This window comes from Vidua chalybeata, chromosome 9 (genome assembly GCF_026979565.1).
Source record: "Vidua chalybeata isolate OUT-0048 chromosome 9, bVidCha1 merged haplotype, whole genome shotgun sequence".
NCBI classification, from domain to species: Eukaryota; Metazoa; Chordata; class Aves; order Passeriformes; family Viduidae; genus Vidua; species Vidua chalybeata.
This window is the reverse complement of record NC_071538.1, coordinates 20,406,136-20,430,347: the sequence shown is the minus strand read 5'-3', so window position 1 is coordinate 20,430,347 and position 24,212 is coordinate 20,406,136. Positions and strand designations below refer to the sequence as shown.

The 24,212-nt window shown below is 43.2% G+C and overlaps 1 protein-coding gene across 4 annotated transcripts in view; it reads right to left on the bottom strand.

The window, feature by feature from the left end:
• Nucleotides 1-13,875: 13,875 nt before the first annotated feature.
• The window catches only part of LRRC8D (leucine rich repeat containing 8 VRAC subunit D), a 52,389-nt gene continuing 42,052 nt past the window's right edge, over nucleotides 13,876-24,212 (bottom strand). For all 4 annotated transcript variants that reach the window (XM_053950538.1, XM_053950537.1, XM_053950540.1 and 1 more), the window contains one exon: nucleotides 13,876-19,527. In XM_053950538.1, the coding sequence (XP_053806513.1) occupies nucleotides 16,964-19,525 (2,562 nt within the window). In that variant the 5' untranslated portion in view covers nucleotides 19,526-19,527 and the 3' untranslated portion in view covers nucleotides 13,876-16,963. The remainder of the gene's footprint in view (nucleotides 19,528-24,212) is intronic.

Below are 24,212 nucleotides of genomic sequence, written 5' to 3'. Positions count from 1 at the left end.
AAAAACCCAGTTAGAATATAGATTAAAAATCAACCAAACTTAACAAACTTCTTTATGTAGCTCCTTTAGAGGAAAGACTAGAAGCCTCCAAATGTGCTGGACACAGACCTGCTGGAGCTTGCAGGCTGGGTGGCCCTGCTGGAGCCTCATCAGCATCCCACCAGCAGCACTGGGTATTTGCCAGAGACAGTCATTGCTGTAACTCTTGGGCCACAGTAGAACACTTAAGTTAGGGTAACAAAACCATCTCAGGTTTTGGGTTGGTTTTTGGCATGCTTGCCAACCGCTGGTTAGTTGGGAATAGAGACAGGCTATCAGCTTCATTATGATACAGCCCTAGAGGAGAAAGGATCTTTCCAAAACAACTTTCTAGTAATTGTCAAATTATTAGTGAAGTGCCTTACTTTTCTTGAATGCAAATATAAAAAAAAAAAATAGCAATTATGCTTATTGCTTTTTATATTTACAACTTGCTTTTACTTTGCACTCCTTGATGTCCAGCTCTAGTTATTATCTAAGCATGCAGAAAAGTGCTGCAAGAGGTGTGTGGGACTCTGGTCAGGCTCTTTACCCTATAGCCTCCACACTGGGAGGCAGAGCTGCGTAGGTGCCCTGAGTGGAACAGAACTGGAGTTGTCATTGCTCTTTCTCTCTCAGTCAGCCCACTTATGCCCTGCAGCATTTCTTTCAGTTGCTTATTACATGCCCATTTGCTCCCATCTTAGAGATGCTTGTGCCATACCCCTTCCTGTTTCCTTAAAAAGAAAAAAAGCCAAACAAGACAATAAACTAACACAAACATACATATTCATTGCCAGGATTTTTCAAACCTTCTGTATAGGTAATTCTGTGTCAGAAAGAGCACAAACCCAGTTCCTTTTCTTTCCTGCTGCAGTAGGCTTGGATGTGGGTTTTCTACAGGAACTGTTCACAGAGGTACAAGACTGCCCATGTGCCTGTGCTTCCTTCCTCAAAACTGCCGTGAAGTCACAGAGACTTTAAAAATACATTAAAAAAGAGATGGGGTGGGAACAAAAAAAGGTTGAGTGTGTATATATATTTACACTTGCAGGCCAGTTCTGAGCCTTTGCTCTTGAGTTTTATTCTTGGACTTTTCAGTGTGACTGAGCAGTCGCATTTTTTCTCATTTTAAATTTATAGTTTTTATTGTTACTTAAAGCTCAAGTTTTCTCTTGAGTAAGGCTGCAGAGGTGTACAGCAAACAATGTTACAAGACGTGTGATAGAATCACCAGAATGTCAGCATATGATTTGACATAACATTTCACATATTTTTTTCTGTGTTTCCAAAGTAGTTCATGCCAGGAACAATTTCCACATGGCCCAATACATCCTGCTATGAGAGTGCTCAGCATTTTTTCCTTTAACTTATGTTGGTGAGTATTACTGAAGGACTAGAAGGATTTTTCCTATAGTGCAGGAAGGGAAAATTGCCCTGTGTTTTTGCTGGGTCTATGATACAGTGTGTACATCATGGAGCACAGTCAAACTTTCATGTGACAGTTTATTTCCAGGTTACTGACACTTTATAGGGAACTGCTGCACAGTTTTATGAAAACAAGGTACATATGCAAAACCCTTTAAAACTGTAAGAGAAGAAAATAGATACAGCTTCTTTCTCACACTGCATTCATGCTTACGTCCCATGCACTTCAAGGATGACAGAAATTTCAGCAAACCCTTTACTGTTCAAGGCTCATAAAACTTACATATGCTGCACATGTTTCTGAATCAGATTTTTGTATGTAGTGCAACATGAAAATTTCATGCTGAAAACAATGATTCTCTGTGCTTCCCATTTGTTTTGCTTTGACTTAATCTACAGTGAGGAGCCTCACATACAAATATTGTGGTTTCTGTGAAATGTCTGATGATTACACATTCTGCTAGCTCAATAATTGTACTGGTAAACTCATTTTGAAGTCTTGGTCTGGAGACAGGATAGGTTTATTCACTGCAAAAGGTGGCTGCTGAGCCACCCTCCAACGTGTCAGCAGCCAGGGCAGCAGCCCTCAAGGTGTCGTGGGTATTAATGCCTTGGCACCGATGGAGGTTTCGCATCCCCCCAGCTCTTCCCTGGGAAAGAAACTTCTCTTTATGGTCTGAAAATGACTTGTGCCCTGGTAACTCTGCCTGCTCCGCTCTGCAGTGCAGCTCTGCCTGCCAGGAGACAGCTGCTTCTGCTGAGGCCAAAGCAGCTCATCCAGAAAATGATAGAAAGCATCTGCTCATTAGCAGCTTTTCCTTCCTCCTCCTCTTGCACTGCACTTGCTACTCTGGGTCTCAAGTCCTGGCATGAATGTAGAGATACTCTACAGAGCCTGAGCATATTCATCAGTATGAGTATTGCAGTATCTGTCAACATTTCCTCCACAATATTTGAGAGCACTTTGAAAACAGTGCTGGCTGTCTCTCAAAAATCCTTGTGAAACATGGATTTCACTCAGCTCTGTGCTCTAGGGTCATATATTTGTTGGGCACGTGGTTCCAGCAAGATTCATCATCTGTGGTCCCAATCCAGAAACGCTTTAAGAGCAGATAACCACAACTAGATCTTAATGTGGGTGCACAACATGGTTTTTCTGCACAGGTGCACAACTTCCCCCTTTTTGAGGGCTTTTGAAAATCTCATTCTTTCAACCAGTTTATGTGCAGTCATGCAAATAGCTGAATCAACACTCCTGAAGGGAATTTCTGAGAGAGGGCAGGAGTGAGTATTGTGGTGATGGGGGATTCAAAGGCAGTTTTTCTCACCTAATTTTGCTACCAAGGGACATGTAGTGCTAGGTTAATGGATTCACCCCCTTCACTGCTCAGATTCCCCTGCACAAATCCCAGAAGTATTTGAGGTAGCTCTGGGAGGGAACTGTGAAGATTTGTATTTCAACCTTCTTAGTGGTGTACATTAAGTATTCTGTGACAGAAAGGTCAAATGAGGATTAAAAAAAAAAAAAAAAACCAAAAAAAAAACCCCAACCAACCAACCAACCAACCAAAAACATACAGTCCCCCCTCCTGTCAACAATTCTCTACCCAGCTCAGTTGTCTCCAGACAGGGGCACTGGTTAACTGGTTTTGTTGTGGGCTCTGAACCAAATCCAACCTGTGGCTGAGATATACCTCCCTTCCTTTTTCTTTCTCCCTTCACAGTAATGACTCCAGCAACTGCAGGCAAACTAACAGCTACAGAGTGAGGGATATCTGTTTATGTATTTTTCTGTGAGAGGCAATAATCAAATGCAGAGATATACATCTAACATAAAGTTAGGCCCAGAGACCCAGAACACCAGGGTTAGTGCTCCACGAAGCAATGGGCTTGCCTTGCCTCCTGCAGCATTCCTGCACACAAAATACCAGGTTTTGGAAATGTATGTACTGTGGGCAAAGCCTCACACTGGCTCAAGCACTCTGGTTGCTCAGCCCACACCCACAAGCAAAGGCCAGTTCAGGTTCCATGTGGATCAGAGTCCCTGTGGGAGTTGGCTGCCCCAGGAACTGATGCGGGCTAGACTGGCCATAGCTTTATCCTTGTGTTACATTCAAAGAATTTTTCCTGCATTGTGCAGTGGAATTTGTATGCAGAGCCAAAGATTGCTCCACAACCACCCCAGAAAGGTGTGATTCATCAGATGGCATTTGAAAGGGACCATCCCAGTTTCTGTCCCCTGGAAAACCCCTGGATGTACCAGCAGAATTTTCTGGTGGCAGTGCTTCTGGAGGTGGAATCCTGTTCCAGTAGGCATTCCTAACAGACAGCCATACACTTATATTGTCTTTTCAGTGTATTACTAACAAACACTTTTAATTTATTCAGCTAGAACAGGCTTTCAGTATTACAGGGGAAAAAAAAAAAAAGGTATTTCTGTGTTATTTCTGGAAGCTTATATAATTTTTCCCACTTTCTCCTTTCCTCTGGGCACTACCTCCCTTTGCATAATTTCATTAAGATGTATAAACTCTCCAAGATATATACCAGGGGAAGGAGAGCAAAATCAGCAATAACAGAAAAAACACCGAAATATCACTTTCCATCCAAGTTACACAAAAAAATTTGCAAAATTCCTTGGCACCAGAAACATGGGAAATCAGAGCCACCTACTAGCCAGTGAAGGTGGAGTTCCTGTGCACACAGTCAGGGCTGTGCCAGCAACAGTAGGAGAGGTATTTTTATAGACATTTGAAGTAGAAAGTCTCAAGACCCTTTGCTGACATCCATGCCACTGCTGGTCAAGCCAGTAAAAGGTAGCAGCACTGGAACTGTGCAGTGATCATACCCTGCCTTATCATGTAAGTTCAGCTCAAGTGAGAAGGTCAGAGATCTCCATGTATATTTTAAAACACAGAAGCCGAATCAACCTGTTGTTAAATGTGGGACACCTAGGCGATCAACTGTAGGATGTGGGGTTTTGAATTAAAACTTCATGTCTTCTTTGCCTGAGGATTTAAGTAAGAATAGGGAAAAAGAAAATTAAAGTTTGTGAAATCCTATAGCCCTGCCAGGTATGATTCCTTCAGCAAATTAAAGACATTTGTAAGCAGACCAAAACCAAGGTAGTTCCCAATCTGCTCAGGATTCCTCCAGCCTAATGAGGGCTGTGCCAGAGCAACTGTCTCTCCATGAACTTTCACCAGTTCCCTCCTGAAAGAAGATATACAAGCTATTTGTCTAAAGCTACTTTCCAGATGCTCTAAGTCACAAGAAAAGCAAAGCTATATATCAGCAACCATGGATATGGCATTGTCAATTCCAGCTCTTGGATTAAATCGATACGCTCGCCATTCATGGGAAATGAATTGATGGGCTTGGATCTTTTCCCAGGAGGCTAGTGTCCACTGCTCTGTGCACCAGAATGAATACACCATCTGGCTCTCCTCTTCAGCTAAACACACAGAGCAGAGCAAAGCAGTGACCTCCCTTCTCAGCTCCCTGTGAAGCTTTGGGTCCGGGTGCCAGGGCAGGGCTGACCAGCCAGGTGCTCACTGCTATTTCCCTGGCTGAGCCAGATCAGCAAAGACAGGAGGACAACATAAAGATTGGACTTTCTTTTCAGCCACAAGCATATTTCTTTACCTGTAACTCGTGTCTTTGTAAATATTTATCATCTGAAGATCCACACTGTATACGGTATTTGTATTTTCTCTTGGTATGCCTGGAACAGTGAAAATCAATAAAACAAAGTTTCACTTGCAGGAGTTTGAAGCCATGGTATTTCCCCAATAAACACCCCATACACAGTGCTTTACTACTTAAGAGAACTGCACCAAAGCAAAAACATTGCAGGTATGAATCCTGATCCTAGAGCTTCTAAAAAGATACTTACAGAAGCTGAAGGACTGAGTTGTACAATCTTTGCAGCACTGAGCACTTACCTGAGCACAACCAGCCCATTGAGAAGGCCTGGCACAGGAATGCTCCCCACAATTCTGTGGTTTCAGTAAAACAGCAAATTAGTTAATGAAGGATAGCAGCATCTCCAGAACGGCCCTGAATTTTAGAGAGTGGGTTTTTTCCTGATAAAGTTAGCATAAATGTACAGTAACATCCTTTCAGGAAGAAAATGTTCCCCACATACTAACAGGATGATACAGTAGAATAGTTCCTTCAGATGAGAACTTTTGCACTAGATTTTATTAGGGAAGAAGAATTTAGCCAGAATTTTTCCTGTTCCAAATCAGCAGCAAAAAAGAAGAAACCAAAACAAAACCCACAGGGAAGAGAAAATAAAAACTGCAGATATTGTTGTCAAACTTTTGGCAGGTTGAAATCAGAGCTACCATGCACAATGGCTCAAGTCTGCAGTTTTCAAAAGAGGCATCTGGAAAAAAAAAACAGGTTTCAATTAATTTTAAATGTGAAGCCAAAGGAATTAAGAACAAACATTTTGGTAAAAGAAAAAAGTCCTTTAAGAGGGGTTTGAGCAGGAACAGTTCACCTCTACCCCAGTTAGCAGTGAAGCTCTGAGAAGCAGACCAGGTTTTTTTAGAGGATTTTTTCACTGGAGCTCATTCAACCATATGCTTTGTATGACAGAGCTTCAGGAGGTGAGCAGTGAAAAGGCAGACCAGCCCTGGGAACAGTCAGCACATTGAACTGCAGGACTTCTTTGCTTTCTGTGATGTGTTAGGACCAGTTCCAAACTCCTCATAATCATTGCATTAATCTCACAAGCTGTGCCTCACTTCAACCCTGCAACATTAGAAACAGGAAATTTCCACCCCCCTGGCCTTTGACAGCCACTTTGCCACTGCCTTTGTGCAAAAGCTCATAGAAGGAAACAAGAGCTGCATCTCCAAATGTCGTGCCTGCTCTAGGAGACAGTAAGAGTCTCTGTCTGCTTAGTCTGAAAAAACCTTTGCATTTTTAAGTCAGCTTGAAAGAGCTCCAAAACAGTTGGCTCATTCTGCCCCAAAATCAGCACCCCCCTCAGCACCCCCTAGCATGCAGGTGAGGAGGAGGAGCTCCATCTGGGCCTTTTTGTGGACAGGGCTCTGGAGAGACAAAATCAGCAAAAGCCAGGCACCCCTTCCTCTCCATGTGTCAGACCAGAGGGACATGCCTGTCTTCAGTAGAAATCAGGGAGGATGGGGGTATCTGGCAGTCCCTTCTCCCACTCTGTGAGCAGGAGTAGAACTCAAATATCCTCTGCAAGCAGTGATTGAAGTCCCATCCTTGTCTCCTGCACAGGAGCCCATGCTGGAGCCAGTCCTGGAAGCTCAGAACACTCAGGAACTAGCAAATGATGGAGCATCCTGCAAGCAGCAGGGAGGAGATGGGTCCTACCAGGGAGAAGCCCCCAAACAGGGAGCACACTTGGGTCTGTTGTGTGTATCTATCAAAGGCTGTGGCTTACACCAAGGAGTAAAGCTTCTCCCCTCTGAGCAGATGGTGCCTGTGTGCCCAGATGACAGCGCTGGCTGGTCTGGAAAAAGCAAAATATGTATGTGCTCTGAAGGATGGACAAAAATGAGAAGGACAGGGAATTTAGCTTTCCTGTCACAGAAAGTTATCCCAAGCAGCCTGTTACAAAGGTGTCATGATGGAGGAATTGAAGCCATGCCTGAGGCTGGTGGCCATCCTGTGTGCTCTGCAGCATGAGCATGTTGTACTTGTGGTGCCTCCTGATGGGAAGATGCTTTCCACCAGGGCATTTTGTGGGAGAACCTCCCTTCCTGACAGGAGGTGCTGCAGATCATAGAGAAATCAGGGCAAAAGCCAGGGCCATGCCACAGCAGAGGTAGTTTCCATGTATTTGTTAATCTTCCCTGGAGTTCTCTCCCATTAATTTCCTTTGCATCCTCTTGAGACCAAGAAAACTCATATCCCAAATATCCTGTAGCAAGGCATTTCACATTAAGCCTCCTAAACAGCACCACAATAAAATACTTTTGTACTAAAATGAGTGTTTAGAGTTGTTTTTCTTCCCCAAAATGTATCATTCACAGTTACTGACAGGAAGAGATACCCCTGCAGGCAGTGGGGTTGCTGAGGGCCAGTGATCTTGGGGCTCAGGGCATTTTTAACCTGAGTCCTTGTAAATGGCCCAGCCCCACTACACATCACAGCATGAGAAATCCATCCCAGACATCCCACCTGTTCCACTCTCATACATTGAGGAGCAGCAGCTCACACTGAGGCCCATTTGCTGTTAAGCACTGGAAATGCTGTGGCCAGCAGGATAACAAGTAGAGAACCAGCATCTACACACTTTTTTCCACATCACACAGGACTGACATAGTTTTATAATATCCAATGCCTAGCCCAGTTTGTATCTGTCCATCCTTTAAGCTTCTTTAACTCAGGTGTTGCACAGAGCAAATCACACCACCACCATCATTTCGCTAATAATAGCAGCAGCCCTTCAGGCTGTCAGGAGCACTGAATGCTGCCTAACAAAACCACAGTGATGCCACATCTCTGAGGTCTCCTCCATTACCAGCCCCTTCTCAATCTGGTGAGGAGAGAGCAACAGAATGTAAAGCTAAAATGCTCATTTTTGGACCCTCAGAGCCCCAACAAGGCTGTTCAGTGTTTCACAACCCATGCTGTCTGCTGCTAGCTCCTCTGGGGCACTCAGCAGTCAGAAGCCCTGTTAAAGAATGTTAAAAGCATTTAATTAAACAAATCTTTTCAGAGTTAAAGATGTTGCTAAGGATAATCAATGCAAGAAGAAACAAACAAAGCTCTACAGGTACAAGGACCCATACACAGGGCAACAACCCTGCCTGCCTTCCTCTGAAATTACCTTTCACAGTGGGTGTAATTCTTCTGTGGGGTAACTCCTTTGGAGGCACCCTGGCTGGGAGCATACCTGCTGTTCTGGGATAGACGTGGCCAAGATTCACTTGACTTCCTGGCAGGGAGGAGAAAGGCAGGTTTCAAACTATGCTGTAGCTGCTGTCTACATGATTATTTTACAGTCTTTTAATTACTTCAGAAAAATGTTTTAATTAAGACCTCTTCTGCAGAGTTCTAGTTCAAAACTGCAGCCTGTCAGCTTTACTGGTCCTAAACTGAAAGAGGAGGAGGTCCCTAATAGAAGACAAGCTAAAGCTCCTTTGTGCAATGCCTGTGTGGACTCCTGGAGCTGGCCTCTGTCTTGCAGACATGACACTGAATCACTGGGGTTTCAGATCAGCAGCACCTGGGGAAAACACCCCTGCTGTGGGTGAAGGCTGAAATCTCTGGTGAGAGGAACATGTACTCAGCCACAGATAGCTCTGAAGGTTTGAGGAACATTCCCAAGTACTATTATTCATCCACACGAGTGCTGACTCGCAGGGACAGCGCCACCGCACGCACACTCAATTTTAAAGCCAATTTACTTAACGAGACTTTAGTACAAAGACAGCTAGAAACCCATCTCATTCTCCTGGGTCACATCATGCTGGCATTTTCTTAAGTCTCAAATACACAAACTGATACTGACAGCAATTTACAACCCAGCTGGCCTTTGCTTTTTGTTAAGAACATTTCACAATTCACAATAGTTTAAAAGCTGAGGCCCTGAAAGGCAGCTGGTTTCCAGCTCTGCTGTGCATTACAGCCCTACAGACCTGGGTACATACTCAGAGTCTCCACTTGCCAGCATTTTACATCCACAGGATATTCCTGTAGCTACAGCGTGGGAAGACTCCACAATAAAACTCTCATTATAGGTAATAACCTGGAGAGCTTCGAGACCAACCACTGCCTTCAGATGTATCCCCTGGACCTCAGAAAAGCCAAACAGCAAATGAGGGCAGCAGACCCTGTGCAACATCCTGCCCCTGCCCTGACCAGCCACCAGACCAAAGATACCTTGCAAAATAGCCTCGGAATTCCCTTTCTGAGGAGGGCACCAGGAGGTCGTGGCCAGATGGAGGGCTGGGCAAACCAGACATTGGGCGACACTGTCGCTCCTGGGGAATCTCCTTCTGGCTGTGTGTCCATCCTCGGGGGCAGGGCTGTACACTGGGAGGCCTCAGCCCACGTCCCACATCCCATTACAGACAACACTACTTCTATCCATCTTGGTAAACTGAGAGGATTGAGAGGAGAGAAATAGGAGTTACAAACTACTGAAGGAAGAGGTTTAACCCAGGGCAGAGAAAAATAAGAAGGGTGGAGAAGCACTCACTGCAGAACAGGCTGTGACACTCATCAGGTGTTGACTGCATCCTCCCTGAAAAGGGTTAGAAACACACAACCCAATTTCCAGCAAGATGCGGGAGGCTCTTGAGACACAAAAGTGTAGGTGCCACGGGGATGCCTATGGAAATGGCAATTTAAAGATGTTATGGCAACCCTTTCCTTGGAGGGCTGCAGGAAGAACACGGCTCCCCTGAGCTGTGTGAGCTGGAAGCAGACAGGACCCCGCCTGCCCCAGCACTCCCATGCAGCAGCCCTGCAGTGGGGAGCTGGGGGGAGCTTCAAGCCCTGCTGTGCCGGCAGAGCTCTACCCCACCCGGGTATCGCCTGCCAGCCAGAGGAGGGACAATCCCTTCCCGGGGGCAGCTGCAGCTCCCAGATTAGGCTCTGGCCCTCGACAGTGCCGAGGTTCCCCTGCAGGGCGCTGCCGAGCAGCAGCAGGGCAGGGCTGCGGCTCCGGGTAGGGCCCTGCTGGGCTAAGTGCCAAGATGAGCTTATCGCGGACACTGCAGGGCAGCAGGAGGGGAAGGAGAGCATGTAAGCAGCCACACGGGCACCCTGAGGGCCTGCTCGGAGAGGCAGAGGGGACAGATATCAAGAAACAAAATAGAAAAAAAAAAAAAAAAAAAAAAAAGAAATCATACAGTGCTCTGAGAATTTGAACTTGGCTCTAGGCAGGAGCACTTGTAACTTGCATTCCAGATTTTACACTATCTTTCTAAAACTTCTGAAATTTCAAGCCAGAGGTGGGGGCTCTACCTCCTCTCAGGACCATTTATTCTCACTCATTCTGCATTTCCTCCTATTATCATGATCCCCATTTTTCAGAAACATTGCATGTTTCGTTCACCAGTATTCCCTTTGTTTTGTAGTTACTGGCACACTCCTTCTTGTATGGCATCTCCCATAGATGCCTCAGGAGGAGTGAGGTAAATCTGGCTTCCCGAGAAGAGTGAACCCTCCACGGGGTACTGGCAACAGCCACAACACCCAGACCTTCCCCACCTCAGCTCTGCCAGAGCACCTCCAGCAACACCCTCAGAGGTAAGCCTGCCTTCCCCAGGCCAGCAACATTGGCTCCAGAGTTGCTGCAGCATGGTGTTAGGGAAAATGGTTTTCAAATCCATTTTTACAAACCATGTGAAGCAGCAAAAATATCCCAGAACTGGTTAGCAGAACAGCAACATGTCCATGCATTTATTCCTAATGGTCTACACAACCCAGTCCTAACTTGAAATTTTATTGTTTATGGGCACAGCATGTTCATTTTATGGGAACAGACCTGCTCTGTGCTGGAAGACTTCCTGCAAGCAACTGTGGTGTTAATTTAGAAGATGGCTTTCTTCCCAAGCAGTCATCATTAAACCAATAACCCTGTGTTACCTCCAGCATCAAGGGGCTATGTGCTGTTGGAGGCAAGACAGAACAAAGGTCCCAGTGATAGTAATTGCAAAAGGGCTTAGGGGCTGTTCTCTTCAGGGAAGGGAGAGAGATGCAGCCTGGCCAAACTCCAGGGTGTGTGGTTTTAAAGATCCTCACTTGAGTTGTATTGTGTTGATGTGCAGCATTACAGAGCTGCCACTTCTGCACCCATGCCTGGCTGAGTTACAGGAACTATTTTCAGCATCTCAGCCAGAAATGACATCTCTCATGACTTTTATCATGGAATGAGTGTGTGTTTGTAATCAGCTTGGAAAATCTGTTTCTGAGCTTAATTCTAAAGTCTCATCTTTGCTACAGAAACAACTGTACTCAGTGACAGAGCGTACCCTCCCTTGAGCAGCATGGGGAATGATTTGCTGTCCTGGGAAATTGGTAACAGCATAAACCCACAGGGTTTTGCAACCTCAATGTTTGATGCCTTTGGTTTAAGTGCTGAACACGCTGTATAAGCACAAGCAGACAGCCTGAGCTGGGAACTCTTCTGTAGTGCTGAAATGCCAACCATTTGGGTAATGCTGTAAGCTAATCATTAGTTTGTGCAGTAATTTCATCAGTTCACAGAGGGAGGCAAGGGATTAATGCCAGGGCCAAAATCACTACAGAATTAGTCTCAAATCTTTCAAATTTGGTAATCTTAAGGATCAACTTCCATGTTCCTACAGCAAACTTGCTCAAGAAATTTTATTTAAATGCCTTTATAAAATGTCTTTCTGAAGAAACAAAGCACCCAGGCTTTGCAAGGGCAAGGATATCAGTCTAGCCTAAGACAAGGCAGACCAGTCATAGATGCACTGCACTGTGGTTTGGCCCTGCTGTTACTGGAGAACACAACTGTTTGCACTGTATCTGTAACTGAACTGATGAAAGCTGTACCACAGGGCTTTTTTCAAAGGAATCCTAAACTTCAAGTCTGCCCAAACTGCTTGGGATGCAACATATCCACACAGCATATCCACATAGTCTGTCTGTACTTCTGAAAGCTAATAGGTCAGTATATTTCTAACCATTTGGTTTGGCTTAAACAGAGCATTAGCAGTTCTCTTGCTGTGCTTCTTCAATACAGACATGATTAAGTAAACAGCTTGCCTAGAGAGGGTGGAATTTCCATCGCTGTCTAACCCATGCTAATATTGACAAACATCTGGCAGTAATGAGTTAGGGAACCTTATTTCTGCATGAGGCAGGGTGGCAGGCTTAAAGACATCTTGAGGTATCTTCTAGTCCTGCCCAGACTGATGATGATTTGCTGTCTACATCAAATTGTGCTGTGATCACATATTAGAAACAGATTGACATGGCTCTGCCATGCAGCTAATGATGAGACTGCCTCTGCCTCTTGAATCTTTCTACATGACATAATTTCTGCATGATTTGTGTTTTTCACAATCATTCAGTCATTTTACCTCCTTTAACGAATCCACAGCTTATAGACAGGAAATGTAAGTGTTTTCAATATCCTTTACCCCAGGTGAGGAGAAGGCTGTACTAAACTGTAAAGTAGGTCTCAAATCACAGGCTTAACCTCCCTCTTTGCTTTGGACTGAAAAGCAATGCCATGGTCCATCGTGCTTTGAGGCCAGCTGTTGCACAGAAAACAATCCCCTCACACTGGTGACAGCTGCCCAGATGAGCTCTCCTCCACCCAGTGCCACTGTGCCCCATGGCTCTGCTCCCCTCTGCCCACTGTGCCCCATGGCTCTGCTCCCCTCTGCTCACTGTGCCCCATGGCTCTGCTGCCCTCAGCCCAGTGCCACTGTGCCCTATGGCTCTGCTCCCCTCTGCCCACTGTGCCCCATGGCTCTGCTATCAATACTAAGGTCCCTCAGCAAATTTGAGACTTCAGTTCTCATGTTTAGCACCCTTCACAGGGTCGCAACCCAAAGACTCAACAGAAGCCCCATTTTTCACGTTCACAACAAGCTGCAGAAGTTACACGTGGGACTGTCAGGTTTTCCTGCTCAACTCCCTGTCTTGAGAACTGAGAAGTCTGAAAACCAGATCGTGTAAGAAATGAGAATGACAGTCAACACCACACCTATAGAAGCACCTGCTTTGTTTAACTTGACATTAACTAAAGGAATCACACTCTAATCCACTGCCTTCATGTAACCATACACCACTAATTTCTCTGCACATCCATGGAAACACAATATACAGCTATTTCTGGAAGATTTTTATTAAAAATGCAGCCCACAAAGCAGTACCCCCATAGTCAGACATGATGTACAGTACCTGGGCATCCTGCTTTGCTACCAGAGAGAGCAGCTCAGGACTGCAAAGCCATTAATGTAGCAGCAGAGAGCCTTTCACGAGTGTCAGCATCTTCCCTTACACCAAGTGGCTTGATGCCTGCCCAGAAATGCAATCATTCAGTTTGCATCACTGGAAGCAGTTTCCAAAAGGTCAATTTGTTGGAAAACTAAAGGATCTTCACCAAAACGAGTTACAGTGCCAGAAGCAAACAGAATGGGCAATTTCCTACTTCCTCTCATTTGAACAAACACAGGTTTTTCTTCCAGGGCCATACATGTGTTCTGCAGAATTTGATTATCCAAATAAAAACAGTGGTAGGTCATATAGATTGTGTACATAAAAAAAAAAAAAATCTGAAGTACTGTATTCTAGATAGAAACATACCTAGGGGATTTACTGGGAGCAGCAACTCATACCTCTTCATACTTCTTGGAGTACAGGCACCACAGAACAAGTTCAGCATGAGGTACTTGAAATCAGAGCTTTTACTATGCAAACACACTTTTCACCCATTAAAAAAATAGATTAGAGGAAGATATAAACATCTTATTTATTAAATCAAATAGAAATGTAAAATATATTTCACATGCCTTACATTGAAAAGAGATGAACTTCCAAGACTTTAAAGCAAAACTGTGTCAGTTGACACGCAGGAAACAGGAACATTATAAACAGTCACAAAGAGGAGGAAGGACTGGGGAGAGGTGACATGGGGGTGCTGGGAAGTTCCTCCCCACTCTGAGAAAGATCTCCTAAAAACAAGAAAAAAGTTTATGCTAAGCAAGCATTAGAAGTATGTTAATTTTAACATACACTTATTTTGGAGGAAATTGTCTAAAGACGTACAGTTGGCTACTAACTAGTCAACACAGTTATGTATACCATACTCATTAAGTGGACATGGGTTTAATTTTTGAGTATACCATAGTCATATGAATTATGGGTTTATTTTTTGAACAGTAGGGCCAGCAGGAGAATCAGAAACACCAAAAACACCTTTTAAAAACTAGATCAATACACAGCCACGTTCTGTGCAACTCTGCTATTAAAAAAGGGGGGGAAAGATTAAAAATAGAACTATTTTTCTAAATATTTTAATCATTTTGTCATCCTCCAACTCTTCCTCCCTCCTACACACAATTTCTTGGAAACTGAAATGACACTCAACAGCAAATACAAGCATACACCAATAGTATAGTCCACAGTTTTTCTAAAGAGTCAATAGTCCAGCAATTTTAAAGTGATCTATGTGCAAAAAAATAAACAAATGAAAGAGTTTCTTAAAAAAAAAAAAGTCTGCTGCAGCCTTAACTTCTACTAAAAAAAAAAAAGAATCTGAGGATTTACACTAAGTTTCCCAGCGGAGAACAGATCAGTAACTCCAAGTACTCTGCCTAACCTGTGACTTGGTGTTGCAAAACTGTCAACTACCCAAGTTTACTACCTGCTGGCAAGTGGAAAACAGACTGTATCCCCATGAGAAATAGGAAAACCACTGTTCATAAACTGGTCTTCTGAGATACATAAACATTTGGTGCAGGTATGTATTCAGAGACTGCTACCTACAGCTGAGAACAGTTCTCCCAGCATGACTAACAGTAAATTATTAACAATAAAATATGCAAGACTTCTAAGAGCAGTATTTGAAATGTTCCTGCCTGCTCAATGCCTCTAGGCCTAAACTATCTGCTCATTAATAGTGGTGTAAGTCAGGGCAGCTCTGGTGAAGTTACAGTAGAAATCACTGTGCATGAGGATTTCTGTGTGAGAAGAACAGTCCCTTGAACTACAGACTAGTTCAGTCCTGACCACACTACAATAGGGAATTGTGTTTAAACCATGAGTAATCATGCAATCATCTCCCAGCATAGTACTTCTTTTCTGCACACATGGAATGTAAATGACTGAGATTTACAACTGATGATTTTGCAGATTTAATGGATTATATTTCTCTAATGGTTCTGGCAATGTAAAATCAGTTAAAAAAAAACACCACCAAAAAGGAAAAAAAAAAAACCAAACACAAAAAACAACAAAACCCAAACCCAAGCTCACTGCTGTCTGCTTTTCTCTTTACTTATCTGGCACACAGTTAGGATTTCTAACAGTGAGTAAGTCTTCAAAGACATTAGATTCATTGGGCTGGGATATGGTAAAGTCCAGGTGTGGAAGACACCACAATAGATGATAAAGCTTAATCATGGTTGAATGAAAAAGCAGATCTTATGTCTGTTATTAGTCTAGTAAATGGAGATGACGCCTCACATCCTAAGCAAGGGCTGTGAAACACAACAATCACCAACTCATGAAAGGCCGTGAGTTTTCCAGATAAAAACTCAGACGAGCAAAACATGAGCAGTAAAGACACTTGGTGCTTAATGGCTTTCAAAGTCACCTTCCAAAAGAGCTCAAACATCAAAACTATCTCCATCTTGAAAGCCACGTGGCAATATTCTCCCTTTTGCCTTCCACTGCTGCATGGGACAGAGGAGCATTATGGAGGCTGAGTGGGAGACCAGCTGCAGGAAGGTGACCGGCCTTTGCCAGGGTGAAGGACTAGCCACCAGACCACAGAAGGAATCTCACCCAACAACATGAGGCCTTGAGGAGAAGAATGAAGGCAAACACACTTGGCCTGATGCAAAACACTGAAGTACTGCAGTGTCCAGAGAAGGGCAGTGGAGCTGGTGAAGGGTCTGGAACACAAGTCCTGTTAGGACTGGCTGAGGGAGCTGGGGGTGTTGAGCCTGGAGAAAATGAGGCTCAGGAGGGACCCTTATCACTCCCTACAATTACGTGAAAGGATGGTGTAGTGAGGTGGGGGTCAGTCTTTTCTCCCAGGTAACAAGCAATAGCACAAAAAGACACAAGTTGTGCTAGGATAGATCATTAGGAAAAAATTTTTCACTGAAAGAATGGTCAAACATTGGAATAGGCTGCCCAGGGAAGTGGTGGAATCACCATCCCCAGAGGCATTCAACAAAAGCGCAGACATGGTGATTAGGGACATGGAGGACCTGGCAGTGTTAGGTTAATGGTTGGACTTGATGATCTTACAGGTCTTTGCCAACCTAAATGATTCTATGAAACCTCATACCTTAATGCAGGAAAATGGTGGTTCTGGTGCAGTTCAAATCACAGCCAAACTGGTTTTATTTGCCGAGGATAGCTAAATACTAACAACACAATTCAACCTGTGTTTCAAGTGCTGTTAGGCCCATACCACATACAACATTTAGCCTTGGTTTGTCTCCCCATAATGCACTAAAGTAAAACCAGACCTTAAGGAATAACTTGCATAGTAAGAAAAGGTCATCAATTTAATCATTTACTTTAAGCAGGCAAGCAAATTTGTAAACATTCAAAAGCGGCAGCATCCAAGTTACAAACAATTTAAGGAAAAAAGAATTGGGATTATTAAGGTTCTTTATCCTCTCAAAAATTTTGGAAATGGAACTTTTAAAACACTGCAAACATTGAACACTCAGTTGCACTTCTAATCCTGCCAGTAATTCTGCCTTCCAAGGAATTCTGCTTTCTAAAACACATGATCTCACAGTTGCCATACTTTTTATCATTTACCATTTGGAAGTCAGCTACCAGAGCATTTCACCTCAGTCTAAATCCCATTAGCAAAGGGAATGCCTGTGTCTTGATTCAACAACTCTTTAACTTCTGAGGGTAAAGTGTCAAAGAGGTGATCTTCCACTACAAGCCCACTTTTCCTGAGAAGCTGACACTGCCCCAGCGTAGCTGGCAGACGGTCCAAGCAGTTTCCCTTCAGTTCCAGGTAAGTCAGCTGCAACAGCTGACTTACTTTATCTGGGATTGAGGTAATACAGTTTTGTCCCAGACTCAAAGTCCTCAATTTAACACATTTAAACAACTGTTTTGGCAAAACGTCGACTTTGTTTCCTGTGATGTGAAAATGCTGAAGATTTTGAAGCAAACCTATTTCCACTGGAATCACCGCAATTGAGTTGTAGCTTACATCCAAACACCGAAGTTTCTGTAAACTGAACACTGCGGCAGGTAAAGTTTCAAGTTTGTTATTGGAGAGATAAAGAGACTCCAAATTCTTTATGTGAGTAATAGATGAAGGAATGCTGACTATTTTATTGTGCCACAGCTTTAAACAAGTCAATCTTTTTAAATGCTGGAAACTGATAATTTCTTCAATTGTGCGTATGCTATTTGACTTTAAATCCAGTTCCTGTAAGTTAGAGAGACTGAAGATGGCATGGGGAATTCTCTCCAGTTCACAGTTCTGCAGTTCCAACTCTGCAACATTTGTCATTTTCTTAAGGCTATTGAGTACCACAAGCTTAGTGCCATCATTATGAATGACTAGTTTTGTCAGATGTGGTGCTACATCTGTGATATTGGGGGGAATTTTGGTCAAATTGCTCTTCACATGGAGAATTTTAAGGTGTCTCAACTCTCTAAGAGATTCAAGCCCTATCATTTTATTATTTTCAGAGTTCAAGTTGCCTATCAAATACAATTCACGGAGGGTTTTGAGCAAATACACCCACGCAGGAATTTCTGCAACATCTGTGAATTTCACATGAAGGCATCTCAAGTGGTCCCGGAGGAAGCTGAAGGCAGTCTGCTCGACCTTCGCAGGGCAGTGGTACAGATGAAGCTCCTGAAGATTTGTCATCTGGGATATTTTGGCTGTAATTTTCGCTTCAGGAATCAGCTCCAGTTTCAACACATCCAGATCGGTCAGATCAAACACTGCATCAGGGACTCCCGACAGCATGAAGAGATGCAACTCCTGCTTGTCCTGGGCATTGCGGGAGACGTGCTGCCGAAGCTTTTCATAAGTCCATTCATGGTTTAAACTAATCCCGCGCAGTTTGTTCTCGCTTACCTCTGACAAAAAGACACCAAATCGCTTCGAATACAGCTGGTCATACTGATCTACCATGTGCAAGAGAAACGCAAAATCATTTTTGACATCTGGGATATCGCTGAAGCTACTCTCTTCTCTGACCTTTTCAAAAGAGTATTCTTTTAAAGGTATCCGGAACAGCCAGAAAAGCGTGTAGAGGCAGATAAAACCATAGACACAGATGAGGGAAATATAGCTGATAAGCAGCTTCTTCAACATATAAGCCATATTATGTGTACATTCAAACTGTGTGTAGCCAATCAGGTGTTCCACTTTCGGGTTGCAGATGTGTTCAAAACTGATGGTGTTGACAAAGTTTGCAGTATAGCAGAGAATAAATATGAACTTGACAGTCTTGATGACAGTCTGGCCAACATAGAGCTTGTAAATCAGATCACTGTCTTCCACATGAGCCCGGAACTTACGGACTTTCTCAAACAGCGCCTTGGCTTGTTCTCCATCTTTCTTATCTAAAATCGTGACACTGGGAATCTCAATCATCGGCTTGTCAGCTGAAAATTTGAAGCCAGATTTGGTTATCATGGGAGTGCTAGCACTTGGGCTTCCTTCGTCACTGCTAGTGGAAACATACTTGGGCAGGGACTGGGCACCAGTTAACCTCTGTTTGTTCTCCTCAGAGTCCTCACATGCCGTTTCAGACAACGCTTTTGTAGTCCAAGGAGACTCAAAGCACTTCCCCAGTATAGATACAAAATGCTCAATTTTTGAGCAAGTCTTGGGATACTTGAACCAAAAATTACTACTGACTATTAAAATGATAGTATGGATGAGAACAAGATAGGGAAAATACTTTGAGTACCAAGGAAGAGCCAAATGATAGCACATCTGGTTAATAAATACGTACTGCTGAAAATCCAAATTTGTTTTACGGCCTGAGGAATCTTTCTGCTCCTTCTTCAGCTCCTGGTCTGATTCAGTGGGTTGATACTGAGAAGAGGTAGCTCTGCTCTGAAGAATGTCAGGTGTTACAGTAGGGGCAAAGGGAACAGTTCTCATTGACGCTTCTTCTTGACCAGTGGTTGTTTCAACAGTGGTGAAGTCAGCCTTCCCTGCTGTATCAGGCTGCACTTTTGAATTTACAGTAGACTGCAAAACTGGCAAGCAGACCACCTGGTCTTTTGTCAGCTGCATGGTTCCAGCAAAAATGGCAACCATTAACATAACAACAGCGAGATAATCCATAAATACATCCCACCATGGTTTCAAGATACGGTAAGTTGGCTGGATGTCACTGAGCGATGCAACTTCTGCAAGGGTAAACATTCCTACAAGAGAAGAAAGACAAAATCACTGTTGTTGACTGGGGACATTAATTTTACCATTTAAAAACAATCCCAGCATGACGTACACAACCTCAGAAGGTTTCGCTTTTTCTTATGTTTTGTTGCCTGTCACATATTGTCCATCATGCCACTTAACAGTTTTTCCAAAGGATATATAACCAGAACAATGAAGTATTTTAGCAAAACAAAAGGCTTCTCACTTAAGACCACATCATGTTTACGTATCTTTGCCACTTCACAGCACTGAAGCTTGCTCTATGCAAGTGAAGCATCTGAAAGGTATAATACTGTACCTGATATATATTAATAAAAGGAAAGAGCAACAATAGACTACAGAGCACAAAATCCAATTCTGTAAAAATGATTGCTTGAGTCTGAGCACAAAAAATCCACTACTAACAGTATTTTGTAGTACCTTGCATTTAAACAAAACAGCATTTTTCTAAATGCTTTGTGCTCTGCTCATGACTCGGACAGCACATTTTAGGTCTTGTTTCATCGTCAGCAAGGTCTCTCATTTCTTTTCATCTAGCACAACACAGTATCTTCCACTCCTTCCTACTGAGCATCCACATGTCTTACCAGATTGATTGGCTCCTTTCCCTTTTAAGTATCACTGCAGCAGAAGCGAAAGCCTTGCAGCCACTATGTGAACATTTGGCACAATCCTTTTTAATATACTTGGATGTTTTAAAGTAAAAAACAGCTGGATGGGGACTTGAGCAACCTGATCTAGTAAGTGGCATCCCTGCCCACGCAGGAGTGTTGGAACTAGATGCTATTTTTAGGAACCTTCCAACCCAAACCATTTCCTCTATGATTGGACCAAATATTGGTACTGTACACATTTTTCTCCCCAAATGATTTAACCCAGCTAACAAAGAACAAACCCCACAAATCTTTCTTAATAGGGAAAACATTTTTTCAGATTATCATCACATCCTAGTGATCACAGGAAGCCACTTAGTACAGGTAGGACAGGAGCTTACTGCAAGGCTTTCACTTTGTCTTAAACTCATGCATGTGAGACAAAGCAGCAAACTGACCACGGGAGAATCCAAACCTCCCTGCAGCTTTAAATAACTTGCTTCGCTTTTTGTGTTGACAAAATATGGAGGAATCAACTTATCAGCTTTAAAAAAAAATAAGCTTCCTGCACAAGCAGGATGTGGCAAAATCATCATTTTGACTGCTTCTGAACGTGTGACCCGAAGTTGCCATTTCTACAGAAAAATATCTAGCTTGTGTGCACACACACAGCTGGGAAGGAGATAGTATGTACACTATCCCACAGAGTCTGTCTCCTTTTGCTGGGGACAAGAACAGCTTAGCAGAGCCCAAAGAGATCAAAGCAGGCAGTAACAAGATGCATTAGATTTATTATTTTTAACTTGTAGCATAACAGTTCATAAAGACCTGCACCTTACACATCGTAAAGGAGATGTCAGAGGCAACATATATACAGCGTGATAATTTAATTATTTCTGGATAACACTCTTCCACACACACAGTTCAAATACCAGCAATTGCCTATATAGTGAAAGTCATGCACTAGCATCCCTCTTTCCCCACACCAGTACAAGCAGCTCCCACATCTCAGTTGGTGGGAAAGGCCAGCACTTGTCTTTACTACCACAGAGCTCATGATCAAAGTGTCTCCTCCAACACAGGGAGATGCCCAGCCCCTGCCCTCCCACACTCCTCCCAGAAGCTTTACCAGTCTTGCATACCAAGCCTGTGATCTGGTGGAGGCAGCCAGAGAGGAAAGGACTTTATCTCACAACAGCACTCATCTCAGTGCTCTTGGCACAGTTGCCAAAACTTAAAAGTTAAGGCTGAGTTTCTCAGGGAACCAGCAGAAGGAGCTTCCAGTTCTCACTTTCTTTATTTTCCAGTGGGCAAATGAATGTCAAACACTCCTCCCTCCTCAGAAGCTTCTGAGGTCTTAACAGTCCTCCCAGCTCCACAAGGACCTCCTTCCTGAGAGGTTCCTGAGCCTGCCCCCACACACTCCCCAGGGCTGCAGCTGCTGTACAAAGTGCTGAAGGACACTGACCAGTAGTAACACACTCCAGCTATCAAAGCTTCCAGTGCCTTACCTGGAAGTTAGCTACAAACTCCCATCTTTAATTGTCTCCCAGTGCTTTTCCTACACCGAGTCACAGCATGACTGCTTGCCCTGGAATTGCTACCTTTGACATTTAAACAATAACTGTGCACATGAACAGCATTAGCCATTTGTGCTAATGTGAACAGATTGATAAAAAAGGACCCTCCTAGCTCCTAGGGCCCAACTGCCTGTCACCTGCCCAGAACAGGAAAACCACAAAGCAACAGCAGAGGTGATTTTTTTCCCCTGAATGGATTTTTTTTCTTTCTAGGATGCTCTCTGGAAGGCATACTCTCAATCTCCACACTGTTTTCACAGTGGTCTCACCTACCTTGGCTGCCACAAGAACTTCTCGCCCAGCAGGCGAGTTCAGCAGGAGAGCACAAAGGCAAAGGCAGAGCAAGGACGAGTCCTGCGGGCGCAGGCAGCCAGGCACAGTGCAGGAGAGCAGGGCAGCGGGGTGGGAGAGGAACGAGCTCACTGCTGGAACAAACACAGCTAGCTGCTACTGCTTCTTCCTCTGGGGCTAGCCTTTCTCTCAACTTTGCACTAGCTAATTACGTGGGAAGTTACTTCACTGCGGTTTGGGACATGGCCTCCAGAATTCCTTTCACAGAAAGAAGGTGATTTTTTTGCTTCTGCCATGAGAACACGTGGATAAAGCATGGAAACCCAGGCACTGCAGACATGACTACTCTGAACAACTGAAATAATGGAAAAGAAACGACGGAGCACAAAGTGGTTCCAGCTGAAGACTTAGAAAGAACAGCTATAAAAGCAAAAGTTAAAAATCAGCTCTACCAGACCTCTGTCTTGCATACACAAAATCATTGCCAAAAAGGTTAGGAGACACAACAGAGCCTAAGTAATCCTCTTTGTGAGGCTGTAGGCAGCATGGTGTAACAGGAGCTTTACACCAAGAAGTACCACATACAATGTTCTGAACTGATCTTTTCTTTCAAATTACTGATACTCAGAGAAGAGCTCTTGTTTTGGCAGAGATTAGCAGTTATAAACCACAAAAAACTCCTCTGTGGCATTACTAACACTGTTTCATAAAAGACAGACCTTTTTCTAGCTAGCAAAAATCAGTTCCAAGAGCTGAAAACAGATTTGTCTCCTTACATATCCAAAATGTTTAATGTTCTGAGTTTTAAGAACCAAAATGAAAAACTATAAACCTAGACACACTATAAGACACATTCTGACAGGCTGCAAATAAATTTGGTATTTTCTCTCTTAAATCCATCCTAACATGTATTGGTGTTTGATTTTACTAAACTAATAACCATAGAAGTTAACTTTTATTATATTTCTGCACACACTTAGAAATCAAACAATTAAGAGGCACTCAGAACAAAGAGTCTGTACAGTATGTAATGGGTTTGGATTTTCTTTATTCCATTTGCATTTAAACTATTCAAATCTTTTGAAACCTACTGTGTGGAATATTCCTTAGAGTAGGTGGAGAGTATTTTCACTGCTAATTTTCAACTCCTTTGAAGAGTGACAAATTGGGCTTTGAGTTTCATTCTAAGTTACAGTGATAACACTAAGGAAGGAAGGAAAATAAAAGAAAAAAGAAAGATGCAAATGCCAGTCTGTGTCTGGCAGGCAGAGCCTGCAACACCCTGCCATAGGTGGTCTCCCCTCAAAACCAGTCATGGCATGCTCTACTCACAAGCCCAATGCAGAAAACATCTGCGAGCAGGTGGGTCAAACGGAAGAACAAAGTCCTGTGCAGCTGAAATGTTAAAATAGCTGATTTCTCATGGTGAAAACATGCACTTCTTTCAGCCCTTTTCAGGGCTTACAAGGCACCAAACGAACCTCAAGGGTCAGCAGAACATGGGGCTTTGACATACCCAAGATCCAAAGAGAGTCACACTAGAAAAGTGAGGTTCCTGAAGAGAAGTTTTCTCATTCCCAATATGGAATGTCAGGACAGACTCCTTTTTTTTAAATAGCACATTTTTGTTTAGTTTTAATAAGCATAGATTTTAATTCAAAGATATTGCAGTATGATCCTTAGGGCTGCACAGCTACATAAAGGCTTTAATTTTAACAAATAACCTTTTTTCCTCCCAAACCCTGTCTCCAGTTCTGTAACACGGATGACATTCTATCTGAAACTGATACAATTTCTTTCAGCTCCATCTATCACTTCAAGATATCTACTGGGTGTATTCTTTCTCCTAAAAAAAAAAAAAAAAACCAAAACCAACACATTTTTAGCCTAAATAAATGCAACTGTTCTAAGCACAGCTGTTTCTTGCTACCTTCTAAGATTTTAGGTGGAAAAACTTCAAGTTCTGAAAGTAGTGCAGTAGTGTGATTTGGAGCTCTAGAATTAAACCTACTTAGTTTGTTTTGTAGTTATACAAGTTACTGTGAAACTGGAATATAAAGAGAAAAAAATTAACAATGACAATAGAATTGTCATAGGTCCACATTAAATAAGCAAGAGTAGCAACTAATTTTATTAAATCATTCTTCTTAACAACTACAATAATTTCATTAGTCTTTAACAAAAGCAGTAATGGAAAGAGGTCAGAAT